This window comes from Thamnophis sirtalis, unplaced genomic scaffold (genome assembly GCF_051295495.1).
Source record: "Thamnophis sirtalis isolate CommonGarterSnake01/CBP01778 unplaced genomic scaffold, rThaSir2_p1.2 scaffold_3, whole genome shotgun sequence".
Classification (NCBI taxonomy): domain Eukaryota; kingdom Metazoa; phylum Chordata; class Lepidosauria; order Squamata; family Natricidae; genus Thamnophis; species Thamnophis sirtalis.
In genome coordinates, this window is record NW_028261383.1 from 29,737,200 (window position 1) to 29,757,397 (window position 20,198).

Genomic DNA, 20,198 nt, shown 5'->3' on the forward strand with positions numbered 1-20,198 from the left:
TACCAAAAATGTCAGCACAGAATCCCTTTGACCTACCAACAGCTGAATAATTGCATCCTAGTCCAATTGAAACTGCTGAGTGGTCTTTGAAGAAACACCTATGTACACAGGGGTGAGCTGCTAAGGGTTCGTGCAGGTTCGGGTGAATCCTTAGCTCCAGTGATTGTTTGGCCCCACCCACCTACCCCTGCCTTAGTCTGTCCTTTATTTCTGCAGTTTTGAAGGTCAGCTGTGGTGCAGCACAGTGGAATACCATGCTTCAGCTGTTTTACTCACCGGCCTTGCAGTGGAAAGTAAGTTGTAAAGCTGTAAAATGGTGGTTTTGTAATGTCCTGTGTATGTGCAAAGTGCACACTTGCAGAACTGGTTGTGAAACAAGTAGAAGCTCACCACTACAGGTACAGCATTTTGAAGGTGGGGAAAGGGCTTGAGTTATTCCAGAAAGTTCCTCTTATTCCAGATTATATTATAAAAGATGTATTAGACATATCTGGGAAAAGGTAGAAGGAAAGAGAAGAAGAACATGACTAGCATCAAGGTAGATAGACTCAACTAGTGTCGAAGTGTGTCACTGAGATACACAAAGGCCTAGGTTATGGATCATCCTGAAGATCTTCCAGCTATGATGTCAGTAGATGTTGATGCCCACATGACAGTTGACAATCAATCCATATGGATTTATTCTCTACTAGCTGATAATCTGGCATTGTCCAGGTATTTATTTATAGGGGGAAAATGTCCGGAACAAACATAATATCTAATGTTGGATTTTCCCCCTTACCAGAGAGAGCCCCCTTGTGGAGTACTGTGAAGCCGTTACCATGGCAACTCCACTGCACTGTACAGTAGAAGCATTTTACGGCAGTACAATAAAAGTAATTTTAAGGCACCAGGCTGGATTTTAACAGAACACCACCATCCCAAAGGGTCTTAGGAATGTCTTACTCTCACAGTATTTTTCTCCAGTTGTGGTGGAGCATACAGACACACATTATATATATGTGTGTGTGTGTGTGTATGTGTGTGTGTGTGTGTGTGTATGTGTGTGTGTGTGTGTGTGTGTGTGTACACACACACACACAGAGAGAGAGAGAGAGATAGACAGACAGACAGACAGACAGACAGAGACAGAGACAGAGACAGGTAGGTCCAAAATGCAATATTCAAGAAAAAATCATTCAAAACAATACTGATGTTACCTGGAAACAGAGGAGGATTGCCAATTTTTTTTACTACTGGTTTGGGTGTGCACATGCGCAGAAGCATCTGGGCGGGTGGCTGGAACCTCCCGCCACTGCTACTACTGGTTCAGCTTATCCAGGCCAAACCGGGAGCAACCCACCTTTGCCTGGAAGTAAGCATTTTGGAATATCTTGACCTTCATTGAAAAAGATGGTCTCATCTACACAAGATAGAATAAGAATACATTAAAATGTCTTCCCTGGGAGATGAAAAAGTTTTCAATTGTTTTACTACATGACAATCTTAAAGAGTGCCAAAAATACATTTATAGAGTTAAAAAAAAACAACCAGCCAGACTTTCCTGAATTATTCCCTTCTGATTATTAAATTTAGACTATGCCCCTGAGCCATAGAAAATTGTTTTTGCCAACTGCACTGTTCTGATGTAATAGTCATTCCCAATTCCCTTTCTAATTATTAAAACCATGGTTATTCATTCTATTTTGAACCAAGTTGATGGAATTTTCACCACCACCTTTCGTTTGAAAGGATGCGATTAAAAATGGGATGTAAACAACTGAAAAATCTGACTTGTAACTATCTCCAGCACTGTTGAGATAAGAGGTAGAATTCGGCAGGGACTATGCTCATCTGAAACTGTGGGTTTCTTTTCCATATCTGGGGTGAACTGGAAGATCTTCACTGTGGATGAGCTATTTTGCTATCTCTTCGTGCCAGAGAAAGAACTTAAGGAAGGATCTCCATCAATATCTGTCAAATGCTATTGCTGAAAACACATTTCTTCCTGCTTCTATTTCTGTCCCAATTTCCCTGTGCCACGATGCAGATGAAATGTCAATTGAAGGTGACAATAGAAGAATTTAAGAAGTTTAATTACTACAAGCCAGGAGATTACCTGATTACTGCAATAACATCTAAAATATTTTCTCGACGCTACCCATATGTTTTCTCTGAGGCTCCAACCCACAGATTGAAAAGGTAATCATTGGCAAGTACAGAATTTGGGTGATTGAGCTTTCCATCTCCAACGTTTTCCCTTTTCCCAATTCCTCACCACAACAAAGGCAGGTCATTAAGGCAGGTCATCAAGAAAGATTGCAGGAACTGGGTATGTCTAGTTTAATGAAAAGAAGGATGAGTAGAGACATGATAGCAGTGTTCCAATATCTCAGGGACTGCCATAAAGAAGAGGGAGTCAAACTATTTTCCAAAACACCTGAGGGCAGGACAAGAAGCAATGGGTGGAATATAATCAAGGAGAGAAATAACTTAGAACTAAGAAGAAATTTCCTGATAGATAGAACAATTAATCAGTGGAACAGCTCGCCTTGAGAACTTGTGGGTGCTCCATCACTGGAGGTTTTTAAGAAGAGATTGGACAACCATTTGTCTGAAATGGTATAGTTTCTTACCTAGGCAGGGGGTTGGACTAGAAGACCCCCAAGGTCTCTTCCAACTCTGTTATTCTATTCTATTCTGTTATTGCTTCTCCCAATTTGTTTAAGGAAAGGAAGGTTTCTAAGGTACATAATAATTCTTGAAAAACTGAGTGTGCAAAAGTTCCTTTTAACTTCTTCCACAAGGTCTCAACACTCAGCCATTTTGGTAGCACCCTTTGAAGATGATTCTTGCCTGATAAGGTTCTGCCTGCTCTTAAATAATTACTTGGTAGTGCGGAGAGTCAGCAGATATTTATTTTTATTTATTTATGTGCAAGTCATAGTTATATAGCTGCCCACAGTCTCATAATCAAGTAACTCAATGACTTTCAGCAGAAGGACTACTCTTGAAGTTGCCCCCCACAATCTCCTCCCTTACACTGCATTGTATCCTTCCTTCCATGCTTTCCAGCATTACTATCCAACCAATGGCCTTTGACCTATTTAAAAAGCTTTTGTGACTTCCATTTTATTTTTTATTTAAATATAAGGAACGCCTTTCAAAAACCTCTACCAAATGGAAGAAGATAACGTAAGAGAAATGAAGTTCCTGAGAGACTAAGAGAAAATGGTTGAAAGGAGGAAAGAAAGAAAAGGACTTACTAGTAGAATAAAATGAAATTTAGTAAATATAGCCTATGCTATACATTCAATATAATGTGTGGGAAATAGATTAAAACTATTACTTGTGGAAAACTAACTAAATGAAATGTTTACTATATAAAATTAAATTTAAGGATATATGTTATTAACAGTAAAACAGAATAATAGATGGAAATAATATGTTAAATTTGATTAATTTGGAGAGGAAAATAATGATATTGTAAAGATATTAAGAAGAAATTAAAATTAAGCGGGAGGATATGGAATGAAAAGAAGATGACTGAAATGTAAAATGGAAACATGATGTAAAATGTATTATGCATAAACAGAAGATGTAAAGGGGGGAAAACCAAGACGACACTTTATTTATAAAGAAACTGAATGCAGTATATCACATCTTTAATGTGATCCTCTGTAGCTAAAATGTTAGCTCATCATGTGAGGTCTTTATCCTTCTTGCATAGAGGTGGGTTTAATTAAATTATGTAACAATTTTTTTAAAAAAACTTTGAAAAAAACCCACCTCTATGCAAGAAGGATAAAGACCTCAGATCATAAGCTAATATTTTAGCTACAGAGGATCACATTAAAGATGTGATATACTGCATTCATTTTTGGTCGCCACGATGCAGAAAAGATGTGGAGACCCTAGAAAGAGTGCAGAGAAGAGCAACAAATATGATTAGGAGACTGGAGGCTAAAACATATGAGAAACGGTTGCAGGAACTGGGTATGTCTAGTTTAATGAAAAGAAGGACTGGGAGAGACATGATAGTAGTGTTCCAATACATCAGGAGTTGCCACAAAGAAGAGGGAGTCAAACTATTATCCAAGGAACAAGAAGCAATGGGTGAAAACTAAACAAGGAGAGAAGCAACTTAGAACTGAGGAGAAATTTCCTAACAGTTAGAACAATTAATCAGTGGAACAGTTTGCCTCCAGAAGCTGTGAATGCCCCAACACTGGAAGTCTTTAAGTAGATGTTGGATAGCCATTTGTCTGAAATGGTATGGGGTTTCCAGCCTAGGCAAGGGGTTGGACTAGAAGACCTTCAAGGTCCCTTCCAACTCTGCTATTGTATTGTATTGTAGTATATGTTTGAATATAGTGCATAAACTCTGAAGCCATCAATATTCTGCAGCAAAATAATATCTAGGTCTAACAAAGGCTTTTTGGGAAGAGGAGCATCTCCAGATAGGTGATATCATTTTCTCAAGAGTGAATCCATCACTTGACTCCACCTATTAGTTACCTCCTGACTCTAAAAGGTAATATTCAGCTGACTTCATCTGCAATTTGACAGTTCAAATCTCACCAAGCTCAAGGTTGACTCAGCCTTCCATCCTTCTGAGGTGGGTAAAATGAGGACCCAGATTGTTGGGGAAAATAGGCTGACTCTGTAAACCCCTTAGAGAGCACTGTACAAGCACTATGAAGTATATAAATCTAAGCGCTATTGCTATAAGTCTAAGTGCTATTTGTCATATTTTACAACATTTGGTTTTAGCATTCCTTTTTAGCATTCTGAAGGCTTGTGAAGACCTAGCTTTTCCTCCCAAGCATTGGGTTAGGATGGTGGTTTGTGATGTGGGGATGCCTGGTCCAGTTTCTGGGGTGAAAAGTTTGTTTTGAACAATATTTTTTTAATGGTGGTGTGCAATGTAGAGTCATTGTAGATAGCCTATTATTTTGCAGTAAGTCGGCAATGTTCCGTCATACTCTGCTCTTCCTCTTGGCTGTTCATGAGATCAACCAGAGCCCAATGGTGCTACCCAACATCACCCTGGGCTACAACATCTATGATAACTTCTTCAATGCAAGAATAACCTATGAGGCCATGATGGACTTACTGTCTACAGGGCAGGAGAATGTCCCAAACTACAGATGTGGAAGACAAAAAAACCTGCTGGCAGTCCTTGAAGAGACAGATTCTGAACTCTTTGATCATATTTCTACATTCTTGGGCATCTATAAAATTCCACAGGTATGAAGCTAAATTAAACTTAATTAATGTCATAAATGTTGCAAATTCTTCAAGTTAGCCCAGAAGGCACACATTGTTCATACCTCCAAATAAATCTGGAGGCAGAGAGTAGACACTGAAAGACCTGAAATAATTTTCTTTCTATTAAATGTATGTATGCATGTATTCAAAGGGACGTGGTGGCTCAGTGGCTAAAATGTTGAATTTGTCAATCAAAAGGTTGACAGTTCGGCGGTTCAAATCCCTAGCACCGTATGTTCAGTGAGTTCTCGTTACTTCTCCTAGCTTCTGCCAACCTAGCAGTTTGAAAGCACACAAAAATGCAAATAGAAAAATAGGAACCACTTTGGTGGGAAGGTAACAGTGTTTTGTGTACCTTCAGCATTTAGTCATGCCAGCCACATGATCACAGAGACATCTGAATGGTGCTTCTGTGTTCATTCCCCTACTAAATCATGAATGTTCCAATGCAACTATCTTACCAGAATCAATTGCAGAATAGAATAGAATAGAATAGAATAGAATAGAATAGAATAGAATAGAATTCTTTATTGGCCAAATGTGATTGGTCACACAAGGAATTTGTCTTTGGTGCATATGCTCTCAGATACATTCATGAGGAATCATAAGGTACAACACTTAATGATAGTCATAGGGTACAAATAAGCAATCAGGAAACAGTCAATAACAATATTAATAGTAAGGATACAAGCAACAAATTTACAGTCATGCAGTCATAAGTGGGAGGAGATGCATAATAGGAACGATGAAAAGTAATAGTAACGCAGCTTTAGTGAATAATTTGACAATGGTGAGGGAATTATTTGTTTAGCAGAGTGATGGCGTTCGGGAAAAAAACTGTTCTTGTGTCTAGTTGTCTTGGTGTGCAGTGCCCTATAGTGTCGTTTTGAGGGTAAGAGTTGAAACCATTTATGTCCAGCATGCAAGTGATCTGTAAATATTTTCACCACCCTCTTTTTGACTTGTGCAGTGTACAGGTCCTCAGTGGAAGGCAGATTGGCAGTAATTGGGTTTTTCTGCAGTTCTGATTATCTTCTGTAGTCTGTGTCTGCCTTGTTGGGTTGCAGAACCAATGTAGTAGTTGGTGACCCACACAGCGTTTAGGATTCATGTGTGTTAAAACTGTTGGTGGCAAAAGTGCCCCACACTGCATCTACTCTAATATGTAAATCACATGGCTTTGATCAGAAGGATGTGTTGACTCATCACTGGCTCCCTTTACTCCAAAGGAACTAGGACAAGAGGAAAGAACATCAAAGGAGCCAGCATATTTAATGCAGGTGTTCTTTCCTGCATATGTTTCTCAGCAGTGGAGAAAGGCCCTTACATTGAAACATCTAACTTTTATCATTAAGCTGACACAAACTAACAATATTAAAAGGTCTGTGGTGGTGCAGTAGTTAGAATGCAGTACTACAGGCTACCTCTGCTGCCTGCAGGTTACCTGCAATTTGGCAGTTCAAATCTCACCAGGTTCAAGGTTGACTCAGCCTTCCATCCTTCCGAGGTGGGTAAAAAGAGGAGCCAGATTCCTGGGGGCAATAGGCTGATTCTGTCAACCGCTTAGAGAGGGCTGTAAAGCACTATGAAGCGGTATATGTCTAAGTGCTGTTGCTAAATGCTAATATATTCTCTTTCATCTTAGATCAACTATGGGGTCATTAGCCGCATTCCTGATCAAAATCACCATTTTCCTTTTTTCTACCGGATGACCCCCAAACCAGAACCTCCTTACTCTGCAATTGTCAACCTGCTCCTGCATTTCCGATGGACGTGGATCGGCCTCTTTTCACAGGACAACGAAAGAGGAGAAAACTTTAAGAGAAGCTTGGAAATTGTAGCTGTTAAAAATGGGATTTGCATCGTCCTCTCAGAGACCATCCCAGCCACAAATGTGGATATACGTACTGGAGACATGTTTGTGGAAGAAAAAAGGAAAATAATACTTCTTCTTGTCAACACCGAAGTAAAAATTATAGTTTGTCAACTGGATTGTCAGGCCATAGGAATGCTATTAGCAATAATCTATGGCGCAGAAAAGATTAATACATTCATTGGGGGGAAAGTGTGGATTGTGACAACGTTGTCCTTTTTAAGTATAGGAGTATTTTCCTATAGGCTTGATCTCCAACATAAGCATGCTTTGTTTTCCTTCATCACTCAACAGACAAACAGAAGACAATACTACAACCTTAATTCATATTCCCCTGCTGAGAGAGAGTTTGTAGAGGAAGCATTCCAGTGTTCCTATTCAAAGCCTGTGTTGTCTAAGAAAGTTTGGGAAAGATGCACAGAAAAAGAAAGCAGGCTATTACCACCCCAGGATGTGCTTGCCAAAATGCTGACTGAGGATGGCTCCAGTATTTCCAGAGCAATCCAAGCTGTGGCCTTAGTCCTCACTGTTGTCTCTTCCTCCCACATGAGTAAAAGGAAGATGTGGATTGGAGACCATCTCTCACCCCAGATTGTACAGCCGTGGCAGGTAGGACCAGTGGTGGGATTTAAATAATTTAACAACTGGTTCTCTCCCCTAATAACCAGCTGGGTACATGTGGCTCAGTGATCATGTGACTGGGTGGGCGTGGCCAACTCAATATCACTCAGGTTGATGGGGTCTTCGCCTTAGCTGTTACAATGTAATAAGGGTTAACCATAGAGGCAGTTTCTGTAATCAGTGCAATACAGATTAGGCTAGAAACAACACCAGAATGTTTCCTTCCTGCCTTCCTTACAGGATTATCCCTGTAAACTGGAAAAAAACAAAAGGACATTTCTTCCAACAATAGGTTCTCCAAACTGCTTAGAAAGTTAACAATCTGAGTGAGCTCCCATTACTTGTCCCAGCTTTTGCCAACCTAGCAGTTTGAAAGCATGTAAAAATGCAAGTAGAAAAATAGGAACCATCTTTGGTGGGAAGGTAAAAGGATTCCATGCATCTTCGGTGTTTAGTCATGCCGGCCACATGACCATAGAGATGTCTTCAGACACCGCTGGCTCTACGGCTTTGAAACAAAGATGAGCACCATTCTCTAGAGTCGGGAAAAACTAGCATATATGTGCAAGGGAACCTTTACTTTACCTTACCATTTATTTATTTAGTGTATGCCATTGTTACATTAGCCAGGAGTTTGCAATGCTAATGGAGAGTAGTAGTTGGCTGCCTGTTTGCCAGCTCTGTTTGCATGCTTCCCAAGGTGCACTGGGCTAGCTAGCTCCGCACCAGAAACTAAGACAACCAACTTTTCCTGCAGCAGCATCCAAGACACTCACCCTCCTCTGAAGTCACCTTGCAAATGGCTGTCGTAACCAGGAAGGTTCAGTGTTAGCAAGATTCTGACTGACACACAAAGTGCTGGCTTGTCTTCCCACTGAACTGGTACCTATTTATCTACTCACATAAAACATGCTTTCGAACTGCTCAATGGGCAGAAGCTGAGGCAAGCGATGGGAGCTCACCTCCTCATGTAGTGCTAGGACTCAAACTGCTAGAGCAAGGGTGTCCAACTCACGTCATCACGACAGTGTCACGTGACATATGGGGACCTTTTCCCCACTTTGCTAAATTGGGCTAGGGCGGAGCCAGCACATGACGCATCTGGCCCATTGGCCATGAGTTTTGCACCCCTGTGCTAGAGTAAAGGTCTCTAGCATCATTAAATCACTGAGCTCTCCTATAATCAGCCTACATTTTTTCCTCCAATATTTTGCCTCTACAGCTTCCATGTAATCAGTCTCTCTTCACTCTCCATAGCCAATTGCTGGTGCTGGCTATGCTGTCTGAAGACTGAGTAAAAGCTGAAATAGAATGCTTGCAATCTACAAAGCAATTGACAGTGTGGTTTGCTCCCCGTACAGAAACTCTTTTAGATAGCAGGAAACGGGCTATGATTTCATAGGAAAACATTTGGATGTCTAACATAATTCAATTAATTCTTGAAATTTCAGCCTTAGGTAATTTTCATTTATATTAAAATATTTGGTAGGACAATATAGTGATTCCTTCAAGGAAATGGAAGACATATCAGAAGAAGAGCTAGTATTCCATGGAGAAAGAGGGAGAGAAGCTTCCTATGAAATCCTGAATCATTCTTTTTCAGATCAAAGCGATCAACCGAAGAATTGAATTATTCAGAGTACTTCCAGTCCAGAATCACAGCCAGAATAAAGCACTCCATAAAGGCTCAAATGTGTAAGCTGCATCTATGTCTTTGTAGCTTCATCGGTTGCTGAGAAACTTTCAGCTTCACAATATTTCCAAGGATGGAGTTTATTTGGATGAAAATGGAGTCCCTGTTGCTGATTTTGATATCGTGCACTGGACAGTTTTTCCCAACAAGTCAATTGCTGGGGTCAAAGTTGGGACTGTAGAAAGAGAAGCCTCCTCCGAAGTCATGGTCTCCATCAATCAGAGTGCCATCCTATGGCCAATATCATTTCACAAGGTAGCTATTGCTGCTTGCTTTTTGGTTTCTATTTATGTCCTCATGTATTCTGCTCCAACACAATTCATATCAACCTCCAAGTAACAAAACCTATAGCCCAATGGTGGGTTCTGGATCCCATCGCAAACGGTATGCTGCGACGGGGCCGGGCGTCCACCATGGGCATGCACGCTGCACACACATGCACACACATGGCTCTGCAACGCTCCAGCTGCTCAGCAGAGCATCTCTCAGGCACCTTACGCTGCATGTGTGTGCACAAATGGCCTGCTAGCTTAAAAAGAGGTAAGAAACAAGGGCAGGTTGGGGGGCAATGGAAACACCATTCGGTATGGTGGCAGCTGCTCCCAGCTGCCACTGATATGCCCGTACCAGGGTATACCGCCCGGAACCCACCACTGCTATAACCCCTTTAATTCCGTAGATGTTATGTATCTTTCGTAGTTCTTCTGTAGCTTAATCACTGACTGGGTGGGGATAGCCTGATGTAATAATATATGACCTTTTCCATAAAGGCTAATGTTATTTTAAATATGTCTCCAAGAGATAAAAAAGGAAAGAAGATGGGACCTAGCTTTTGGGGAGAAAAACAAGGGGGGGATCTGCTTTTGCTTCCCAGCAACCTGTCTCCTTGCAACAAACAGCAAACAGTACAGACAATATACACTGTTTATAGTGTTACATTTCAGACTATACTTGTACAGACGCTGTTAAAATTGATGTGCTTTCTGGAAGTATAGTTATTCTCTGATATTTAAAAGAAGATACAATAGCACTGGGCCTCTTCAGATGAAGCATTTATTTTAAAAAGCTTCTTCATTTTGTTAAGTTGTCTAGAACAATAATAAAGCAGTCTTTAAAAAATAAGTCTAATAATTTGAACATTCTACAGGCATTTATAGTTATTGACTTACTTCCTTACAGCCTGACAGCCAAACAGTCTGATTAGCACAAGGAAAAAAAAATCTGCTTCTGCCTCCCAGCAATTTGCCTCGTGGAGCAAACAGCAAGTTTCATTTTCAGTTTAAGCGTGCATCCTGATCATCAGCTGTTTCAGGCTGTAGGGATTGCTATAGCCTATTGCAGCCTCCGCGAGCCTCATATTCCCTGTTTGCTGCAAGGAAGTAAATTGCTGGGAGGCAGAGGCCAAAGGGTGGTGGATGGTGGGTGGGTGAAGCTACATTCAGTGTATAAGACATACCCAAATTTTCACCCTCTTTTAGGGGGGGAAAGGTGTGTCTTATACTCTGAAAAATACTGTAACTACTATGCCACTACTCCTTGGCTGAGTTGGCTCAGTGTATTTCTTGGCTTCCAGAAATCAGTTCACTGATGTAAACCCCTCTTATTTATATGTTGCCCTGGCTGAGCTCTACTTTTATGTTTAGACAGTACCGTCTTCTAGATGTTCCGAAAGTTGTTACCCAGGATATGCGAAGGTCATGAGAAAAGAAGCACCAGTTTGCTGCTACGACTGTTCTCTGTGTATGGATGGAACATTCTCTATGCGAGAAGGTAGGTGGCTATTGAAAAAGAGAGAGAATTAATGATGCAATCAAAATTTATTCCTGCTTTTCTGGCTACATTTTTTAAAGTTCTTTTCTTTCTTGCTAGTTATAGACCTAATTAATAGCATAGGATTTTTGTAATTCTATGAAGTAAGAAAAATGAAGGGTTCCACAAACTTTTCAAAGGTTGAGTACTATCACTCAATTTTGCCATTAAAATAAATAATGAAAAGCTGCTGTAATATCTCGAGTTGCTACTGCATCTTCTTACCTGGTTTCAGGAAAGAAGTCAAGTCTTATGAGTATTGACCATGTCATTGATTTTCAGCCTTTATGATTGTTCCTAAATTAACGTTGGGTCCTATAAAATGTATCTGAAAGAAATATTGAATTGTTCCTATGCATGCTACCAAGGCAGGTGCCAGGGTTCCAAATAGCATCCTCCATCAAATAAGAATGTGAGGCTAGAGATTCCTCAAAATTCAAATTTATTAAAGAAGCCATATTGGCACATCTGGGAAAACCTGAATCTGAAAGCTTCCAGGTTTTCCACACCCAATGGGAAGTTCAAGACCCTGCCCCAGCACCCACATGTCCATCACATGGCCCAATCAGTCACTGTCCCAAAGGAAGATTCCTCCCAGTGACACCCCTCCAGGTGCAGGGGCTAGATGACCTTGACTCTCTGAGAAGGAATGTTATTTTGGCTACATATCACTTATGCTCCATTCAATCCCCCCTCCCAGTTTCCCACAGTAGAATATGTTTGAATATGTGGCAAGACTTGAAGCCAAAGATGGGTTCCAAACCTGACAGCAGCAACCATATCCCAGCAATAATTAAGTTATTTAAAGCCAACGTTCTAGACTTGTGCTGACCCGATTCTTCAGATAGGATTTAAACAACAGTGTTGCCTGTCATTGTGATATGGGTCTCCCTGGTGGACAACAGAGTTCCAGCATGGGTCCTTATCTTGTCACAGTCCAGACTTGGTGTCCTAAGAACCACACTCCATAATGAAAATGAAGATTTCCCGCCCACCTATTTAGACATGAATGGTTATGATTAATATCACTTCAGTCCATATATTCAACAACTTTCTTCTACTTGTTGGAACAATCAAATGAGTGAACCTGGTATAACAGCCCAGAGAGCATCCCTTGCCATCATCAAATACGTTTCAGGGTTCCAAGTAACACCCCCAATGAAAGAAGACTCCGAGGCTTGAGGTTCCTCAAAGTTTCATTTTATTAGAGATGTTATATTGGCACATCTGGGAAAACCTGAATCTGAAAGCTCCCAGGTTTTCCCCACCCAAATGAAAGTCCACGTCCCTGCCCATCACCCACATGTCCATCACATGGTACAGTCGATGCACCATCCCAACTGGAGATGCCTCCCAGTCACGCCACTCCAGGTGCAGGCTGAATATCCTTGGCTCTCAAAGAAAGAAATGTTACTATGGATAGATATCCCCCGCATGTCCCTGAAATTCCCCCCCCTCCTCATTTTCCCACAGCACTATGTGTGGCAGATGGCTTCCAGGCAGTGGTGAAATTCAAAAAAAATTACTACCGGTTCTGTGGGGCTGGCTTGGTGGGCATGGCAGGGGAAGGATATTGCAATATCTCCATTTCCACCCCACTCTGGGGTCAGTCAGAGGTGGTATTTGCAAGTTCTCTGAACTACTGAAAATTTCCGCTACAGTTCTCCAGAACCTGTCAGAACCTGATGAATTTTACCCTTGCTTCCAGGGCTGACAATATGTATGCTAACAAGGCAGCGGCCACACCCCAACAATAATTAATAATTAAATTATTTAAAGCCAAATTTCTAGACTTGTTTCAACCTGATTCTTCAGGTAGGATTTAACCAACAGTGTGTTGTACTACATTTTAACTGTTCAGGCCAGGGGTGGGTTCCTGCCAGTTCTAACCTCTTCTATAGAAGAGGTCTATAGAAGAGGTTCCAAATGTACCATGCCATTTAGAACCGGTTCCAGCTCTCTCCTCCCGCCCGTCCGTACCACGCTTGCCCCACCCGCCACTCACCGATTGGCTGGCTCACCAATTGCACCGCCTGCCTCTAAAAATCCTATCTAAACCTTAAAGTCTTAAACCTGTCACATTTGAACACCCCTGGGTTTTTTTTCTAAAGGGTTAGGGCTGCAAGGGTCTTGTAACTTGACAGCTTTAAGATCTGCAAACTTCAATGCCAGAGTTCCTGAGCCAACATGACTGGAGGAGGAATTCTGGGAGTTGAAGTCCACAAGTCTTAAAGCTGTCAGGTTTGAACACCCCTGGGGTTTTTTTTCTAAAGGGTTAGGGGTGCAAGGGTCTTGTAACTTGACAGCTTTAAGACTTGCACACTTCAGTGCCAGAGTTCTTGAGCCAACATGACTGGAGGAGGAATTCTGGGAATTGAAGTCCACAAGTCTTAAAGCTGTCAAGTTTGAACACCTCAGTTTTTTTTTCTAAAGGGTTAGGGATGCAAGGGTCTTGTAGCTTGACAGCTTTAAGACTTCCGTGCTTCAAATGCCAGAGTTTCTCAGCCAACACTTTGGTTGCTAAACAAGAGCATTGTTAAGTGAGTTTCACCACATTTTATAAGTTGGCCATGCCCAGCCAGTCACATGACTGCCAAGCCACTCCCACTCACTCACATTGTTGGCAAGCCACTCCCACCCAGTCACATGGCCAGCAAGCCTCTCCCACAAAGCAGGCCACACCTACAGAAGAGGTTCTAAAAAAATTTGAAACCCACCACTGGTTCAGGCCATACTTGGCTGCATTTTCCATAACACTTCTTTACTTACTGCTCTTTTGTTCATTCATCCTTCATTAATATGTTTTCTCACCATTTAAGTTAGACCTTAATCAAGTAAAGTCAGAAAGTATTTTCTAATCTCCTTCTCTCCCAATGTTTCTTTTTACCTGATTACCTTTAGAAATACATTTTATGTATTGTAATATAAATTGGTTCATTAACATTTGCCATGATCCTACAGCTGCAGAAACAAACATGTGCCCTAAATATTTTTCAGATGCAGCCCATTGTGAAAAGTGTCCAGATGATCAGCATTCCAATAAGAAGCGAGATCAATGTATTCCCAAAGTTATAACTTTCCTGTCCTATAAAGAAAACTTGGGTCTCACTCTGGTTCTCTTTGCCACTTCCTTATCCATAACTACTGCTTTTCTTCTGGGAATCTTCATTAAGTACCGAGAAACTCCCATAGTCAAAGCCAATAACCGGGACCTTACCTATATTCTTTTGATCTCCCTCCTACTTTCCTTCTTGACTTCACTTCTGTTCATTGGTCGACCCAAGAAAGTGACCTGTTTTCTTCGACAAACCACCTTCAGCATTCTTTTCTCAGTTGCTGTGTCTTCCTTACTGGCCAAGACTGTCATGGTGGTGGTGGCATTTCTGGCAACAAAGCCAGGCAGCAGAATGAGGAAATGGCTGGGGAAATCTCTGGCCACCTCCATTGTCTTGTCTTGTTCTGGGGTTCAGGTAGGCATCTGTTTCATATGGCTGAGTATTTCTCCCCCATTCCCAGATTCTGATCTGCATTCTCAACCAGGACACATTGTGCTGCAATGCAATGAAGGCTCAGTCACCATGTTCTATTCTGCCCTTGGCTACATGGGGTTTCTGGCTGCCATCTGCTTCTTCTTGGCTTTTCTAGCCAGAAAGCTTCCAGGTACCTTCAATGAAGCCAAATGGATTACTTTCAGCATGTTGGTTTTCTGCACTGTTTGGATTTCCTTTGTCCCCACTTACCTGAGTACCAAAGGGAAATACATGGTGGCTGTGCAGATCTTCTCCATCCTGGCCTCCAGTCTGGGATTACTGGGCTGCATCTTTATCCCTAAATGCTTCATTATTATCCTGAGACCTGACATGAACACCAGGGAGCATCTAATAATGAAAAACTAGGAGGGCTCCTGATTTTAGAAACTATTTTTGTGCAACTTACTGGTGTTATAAAATAATATGCCTTGTAATTAATCTCCTTTGTAGGTATTCTAAACAATATTTGTCCATCCGTGTTAGATCTGGGTTATAACATCTAATTACAAGTAGTTTTTGGAGAATGACACTTATAAACTATTCAAAGGCAGGACTAGCTGTCCCAGTGACATGCTCATGAGCTAAGCACTTTGTCAGAGTTTTTGTTGCAACAGCACATCCAGCAAGCATACACAAGTAAATGAACTTCTGCAGGATTCAATTATATATAAGAAACTTCTTTATATGCAATACCATACAGCAGAATTAAGTATACAATATCAGGAACACAGAAGCAATATTCATAGAAGCAAGTCATTACAGAATAGAGAGAAACAGAGGCTAATATTGTACAGAGGTCAAACCAACTTTTATACAGTTCAGCAAGTCTAAGCCACGCCCAGACTCCAAACTCTTATGTCTCTTATGGCCCCATATAAACAAATACTATGTTTCAGTTTCCAATCAGTCCCCATTGGCTGACCTGTTGCCATGTCTATTCCAAAAATCCCCATTGGCTGACCTGTTGCCATGTCTATGCCAACAAACCCCATTGGCTGACCTGTTGCCATGTCTACTCCAGTCTATAAAATCTCATTCATACTCTGACACACTTGGCAACTGGCTCTCACTTATGCCACATAAGTAAGTTGTCAGGCCTCCAGCCATATTCCTCTTGGATCTTTGGCCTGCCACACTTTCTATTATTCTACTATGCCTTTTCTATTGTGGGAAAATGGGAGTGGGGATTGTATGGAGTTAGATGCTATGTGGCCAAAACAAAATTCATTTCTAGAAAACCAAGGTCATCCTTTGTTTTTGCATCTCCGCACCTGACCAATACTGGATGGGTGGAACTACCAGCATGGCAATGGCAGATTGGACCATGTATGGCCTGGTGGGTATGGGGCATGATCACGAACTTTCAACTGAGTGGGGAAAACTGGGAAACTTTCAGATTCAGGTTTTCCCAGATGTGCCAACATGGCTCTCTTAATAAATTGGAACTTTGAAAAATACTTGTCTTGAACTCTGATTTAATTTTGGATGCTATTTGGAACCCTGACATAAGACATCATCACCATTTGCAAGCTTTCTTTCTGGCCTCCCACAAGCAAATTTAACAGGGAAGCCACCAGGAAAAGCTGATAAGTCACTTCCCACCACTTTTTCACCCAAGAGCTTCCTCGCTGATTTTGCAGACATAATTATCAATGTATTATTTGGCATTTTAGCAATGTCTCTGAGCTATATTTAGATAACAAAAAAAGTTTAAAAACAATGCTTTGCCTATTCTGAAAGCCCAGTGTTCTAGAGCCTCCCACCCAAAAGAAGGGGAAGGAAACCAAAAGGGTGAAGAGCATTGAATTGGAGTAAGACACAAATGATGTGGTGCAGCCTTCCCAGTTGGTTTTTTGGTAAAGGGGGCATCAAGGTTCTGACTGACGAACCCAACCAAAGCAAATATGATCAAGATTGTACAAACTCCTTATGCAAAACTTTATTGAGTACATCATTTCGGCATGTTTAAAGCAGGGGTGGGTTTCAAATTTTTTTACTACCGGTTCAGTGGGCGTGACTAGATGGGGGGGCATGTGACTGAGCAGGCATGGCCAACTTGACATCACTCATGCACACTCAGTCACACGACCCCCTCACCAAGTCATACCGACCAAAATGGTGGGGAAAAGTTTTGATGGGGGGGGGGAACTCCAGCCTTGCCAGAGGTAAGGGAGCGCCTGTAAAAAAAGGCCCCCAGGAACACTCTGCAGGCTTCAGCAGAGCTGAGGGAAGGCAAAAATGACCCGTTTCTGCATGAAATGGGAGGAAAATGGACTGTTTTTCACAAAAACATTTTTCCCTTCCCCCAGGACCGTTGAAGCCTGCAGAGTGCTTCTGGGGGCTGGGGGAAGGCAAAAAATGCCTCTGTTTTTTGTGAAAAATGGCCCATCTTTGGGACCACTCTGGGATTGGCATTCACACACCATTAAAAAAGGAAAAAATATATATTTTTTCAATGAAGACTATTCTGCATATGTGCAGAATAGAAAATAAAGATGGCGGCATCCAGGATAGAACCGGTACGGTCATGTGTCTGGCCAAGTTACTACCTATTTGGCCAAACCGGTCCAAATCGGTAGGAACCCACCTCTGGTTTGAAGTCAAAACTGGACCTAGATCTTTCCCACACTAACCCCTATAGTTAAAGTTCAAATTCTAACAACCCCCACCCCCTTTATCTCGGGTCACATTGTCCAATGCGGTTTCTGGATTTTGTTATGGGAAAGTCTTTTTTGGCTTCTAGAAGCACCTGATGAAATTTCCTTGGGTCTCATGCTGATATCTTGATGCCTGGGCCATTTTCTATCTCCCTCTCTCATAGTTTGTTGACAAGCTGAGTGTTAACCCTGAAGCATATCCAGCAAATTGTTCTTTGAGGAATATACCTGCCTCAGAGTTCTGCTTTCAATGGGTGCATTACTTGGAACATTGACACTGAGATGTGATAATAGTTGCAACAGCAAAAGAGTTTTGAAGTTTGACAGGAGGGGTCTCTAGATTGTCTATAGCCCTTAAGGCAGCCATTTTGTCAGGATGCCTCTCACCTCTTCTGTGAATATATCCACCAATCCGAAAACTTTATCAAAAAATGGTTATGGTTGTTGATGCTTGAAGCTAAATGGAAATGATGGGAAACCAGACTAAAAGAGTTTGTGATGTTTTCCTTAATACAGAAGCATTCCAGTTGTGGCTTCAGTGCAAATACATTTTCCGCAACATAGTCCCTGCTTGAAATCCCAGCCCATGATCTTGGTGTCCCAGGAGACATCGGAGAATGAAATAAGATTGATTTGGCATGATCTGTTTTTAATAAACCCATGCTGGCTACTAGTTATAACTTTATTTGCTTCTATTCCAAGCTTAATGGAGTTTTTTACATCCTTTGCTGCAGTGGTGGGGTTCTAATAATTTAACAACCGGTTCTCTGCCCTAATGACCAGTTGGAAAGACGTGGCTTGGTGGTCATGTGACTGGGTGAGTGTGGCCAACTCAACGTCACTCATGTCGATGGGGGCGTCATCTTAGCTGTTACAATGTAATAAGGGTTAACCGAAGAGGCAGTTTCTGTAAGCAGGGCAATAAAGATTAGGCTAGAAACAACACTGGAATGTTTCCTTCCTGCCTTCCTTACAGGATTAGTGAAGTGGAAAAAAACAAAAGGAGATTTCTTCCAACAACCAGTTCTCCGAACTGCTTAGAAAGTTACCAACCGGTTCTCCCGAATGGGTGCGAACTGGCTGAATCCCACCACTGCTTTGCTGTCAGTTTTCTCATGTTTCACTTGCTGCAAATTTTTAACACTATATATTTAAAGATAAATACTGACACTTTTCCCAGAGCTTCACCAATGGAAAAGAAAAACCATGACTGTGATTTTTACAATTACAAAGGATGTAATACTACTGCCATGTTCTTAACCTGCTCCTGTGCAATAACTGGAGAATAGCTGAATGCTGTATTTTTCATAGTATAAGACACATCGGAGTATAAGACACATCAAGATTATGAAGAGGCAAATTTTTTAAAAAAGGTTTTCCACTCTGCAGATCTCCCAAAAACGGACTGTTTTTTGTGAAAACGCCCCCTCCCCTTTTTTAAAAAAGGGCACGCATAACTTTTAGGAGGCTTATAAAGTGTTCCTGGAGGCTGGGGGGAGGGGGGGAAATTGAGCAAAAAAACAGCTCATTTCTTCGCTCATTTCTGCCCTCCCTAGCACCCAAGAGCACTCTGGAAGCCTCCTAAAGGCTATGCATGGCCATTTTGGTGAAGGGGCGGGGTTTCAGGAGGCAAAAAATGCTGTATTCAGTGTATAAGACACACCCAGATTTTCAGCCTCTTTTCTGAGGGAAAAAGGTGCATCTTATATTCCGAAAAATATGGTAGCTGAAGAAACTATGCTGCAGGGATTTGCCAGTGTGACTATATGTATTTTTATGCTACACTATGAGGCAAAATTAAAGAAGCTGTTCCAAAACACTGCATGGAAGTGAGAACTTTCCTTACTGTTAAATTAAGAACACTGTTTTCATGGTAGCTGCACTAAATGCCTCTGGGAAGCTCCCAAGTGGGACCTAAAGGGTGATTTTTGCTCCTCTTTTTAGAATCTCAAAAATAAGTTTCTAGTGCAAAAGGGAGTCAAACCTTCTTCAATTGTTTGCTTCCTGACTCTTAAACTGGAAGTAAGCCCTTGAGTCTGGCAAATTTGTTTTGTCCAACTGCACACCACTGTTGCGACAGTCATTCCCAATTCCCTTTCTAATTATTTAAAACATGATTATTTTTTCTATGTTGAACAAGGTTTATGAGATTTCCACTACCACCTGTGGCAAGAAATGGAATATACAATGACTGAAGATGTGACCTGTAAGTACCTCCTTTTCTGATCAAAGCAAAGAAAGGGATAGAATTAGACAGGGACTATGTCAGTGTGAAATTTCAGATTCCTTCTCCAGACCCAGGGTGGATCATCTTCAATGAAATTATCTTCTTTTGTGAGCTCTGAGATTCAATTAAAAAAGAAATTATAGGAAGACTCTGCATTAATGTATGTCAAATGTTGCTGCTGGAAATACATCTCTTTCTGCTTCTGCTTCTCTTATAAATTCCCTGTGCCATGATGCTGATGAAATGTCCATTCAAGGCAATAATAGAAGGAAAGAAGGAGTTTAATTATTATAAGCCAGGAGATTACCTGATTACTGCGATAACCTCAGTAATATTTTCACATCTTTACCCATATGATTTTTCCAAGCCTCCACCCTATAGATTGGAAAGGTAATTATCAGCATGTACAGATTTCTGGGGGTTAATTTTATCTGTTTCTATGTCATTTTATAGGAATGATGTCTTTTTACCAATTCCTCAACATTAGAATAGAATAACAGTTGGAAGGGACCATGGAGGTATTCTAGTCCAACCAACT

General features: G+C 41.2%; 1 protein-coding gene across 1 annotated transcript; it reads left to right on the forward strand.

Annotated features, from left to right (window-relative positions):
- Window positions 1-4,950: 4,950 nt before the first annotated feature.
- LOC106545077 (vomeronasal type-2 receptor 26-like) lies at window positions 4,951-15,142 on the forward strand. The gene is made up of 5 exons (XM_087708151.1): window positions 4,951-5,229; window positions 6,896-7,216; window positions 9,465-9,692; window positions 11,081-11,207; window positions 14,244-15,142. The coding sequence occupies exons 1-5, from the start codon at window positions 4,951-4,953 to the stop codon at window positions 15,140-15,142; spliced, it is 1,854 nt and encodes a 617-aa protein (XP_087564277.1).
- Window positions 15,143-20,198: the final 5,056 nt, after the last annotated feature.

Bases quoted from the DNA above. Each gene is read 5' to 3' on its own strand.
- LOC106545077 (XM_087708151.1), top strand. From the start codon at position 4,951: ATGTTCCGTCATACTCTGCTCTTCCTCTTGGCTGTTCATGAGATCAAC. The intron at 5,230-6,895 runs GTATGAAGCTAA...CTTTCATCTTAG, and splicing joins GCATCTATAAAATTCCACAG to ATCAACTATGGGGTCATTAG. The intron at 7,217-9,464 runs GTAAAAATTATA...ATGTCTTTGTAG, and splicing joins TTCTTCTTGTCAACACCGAA to CTTCATCGGTTGCTGAGAAA.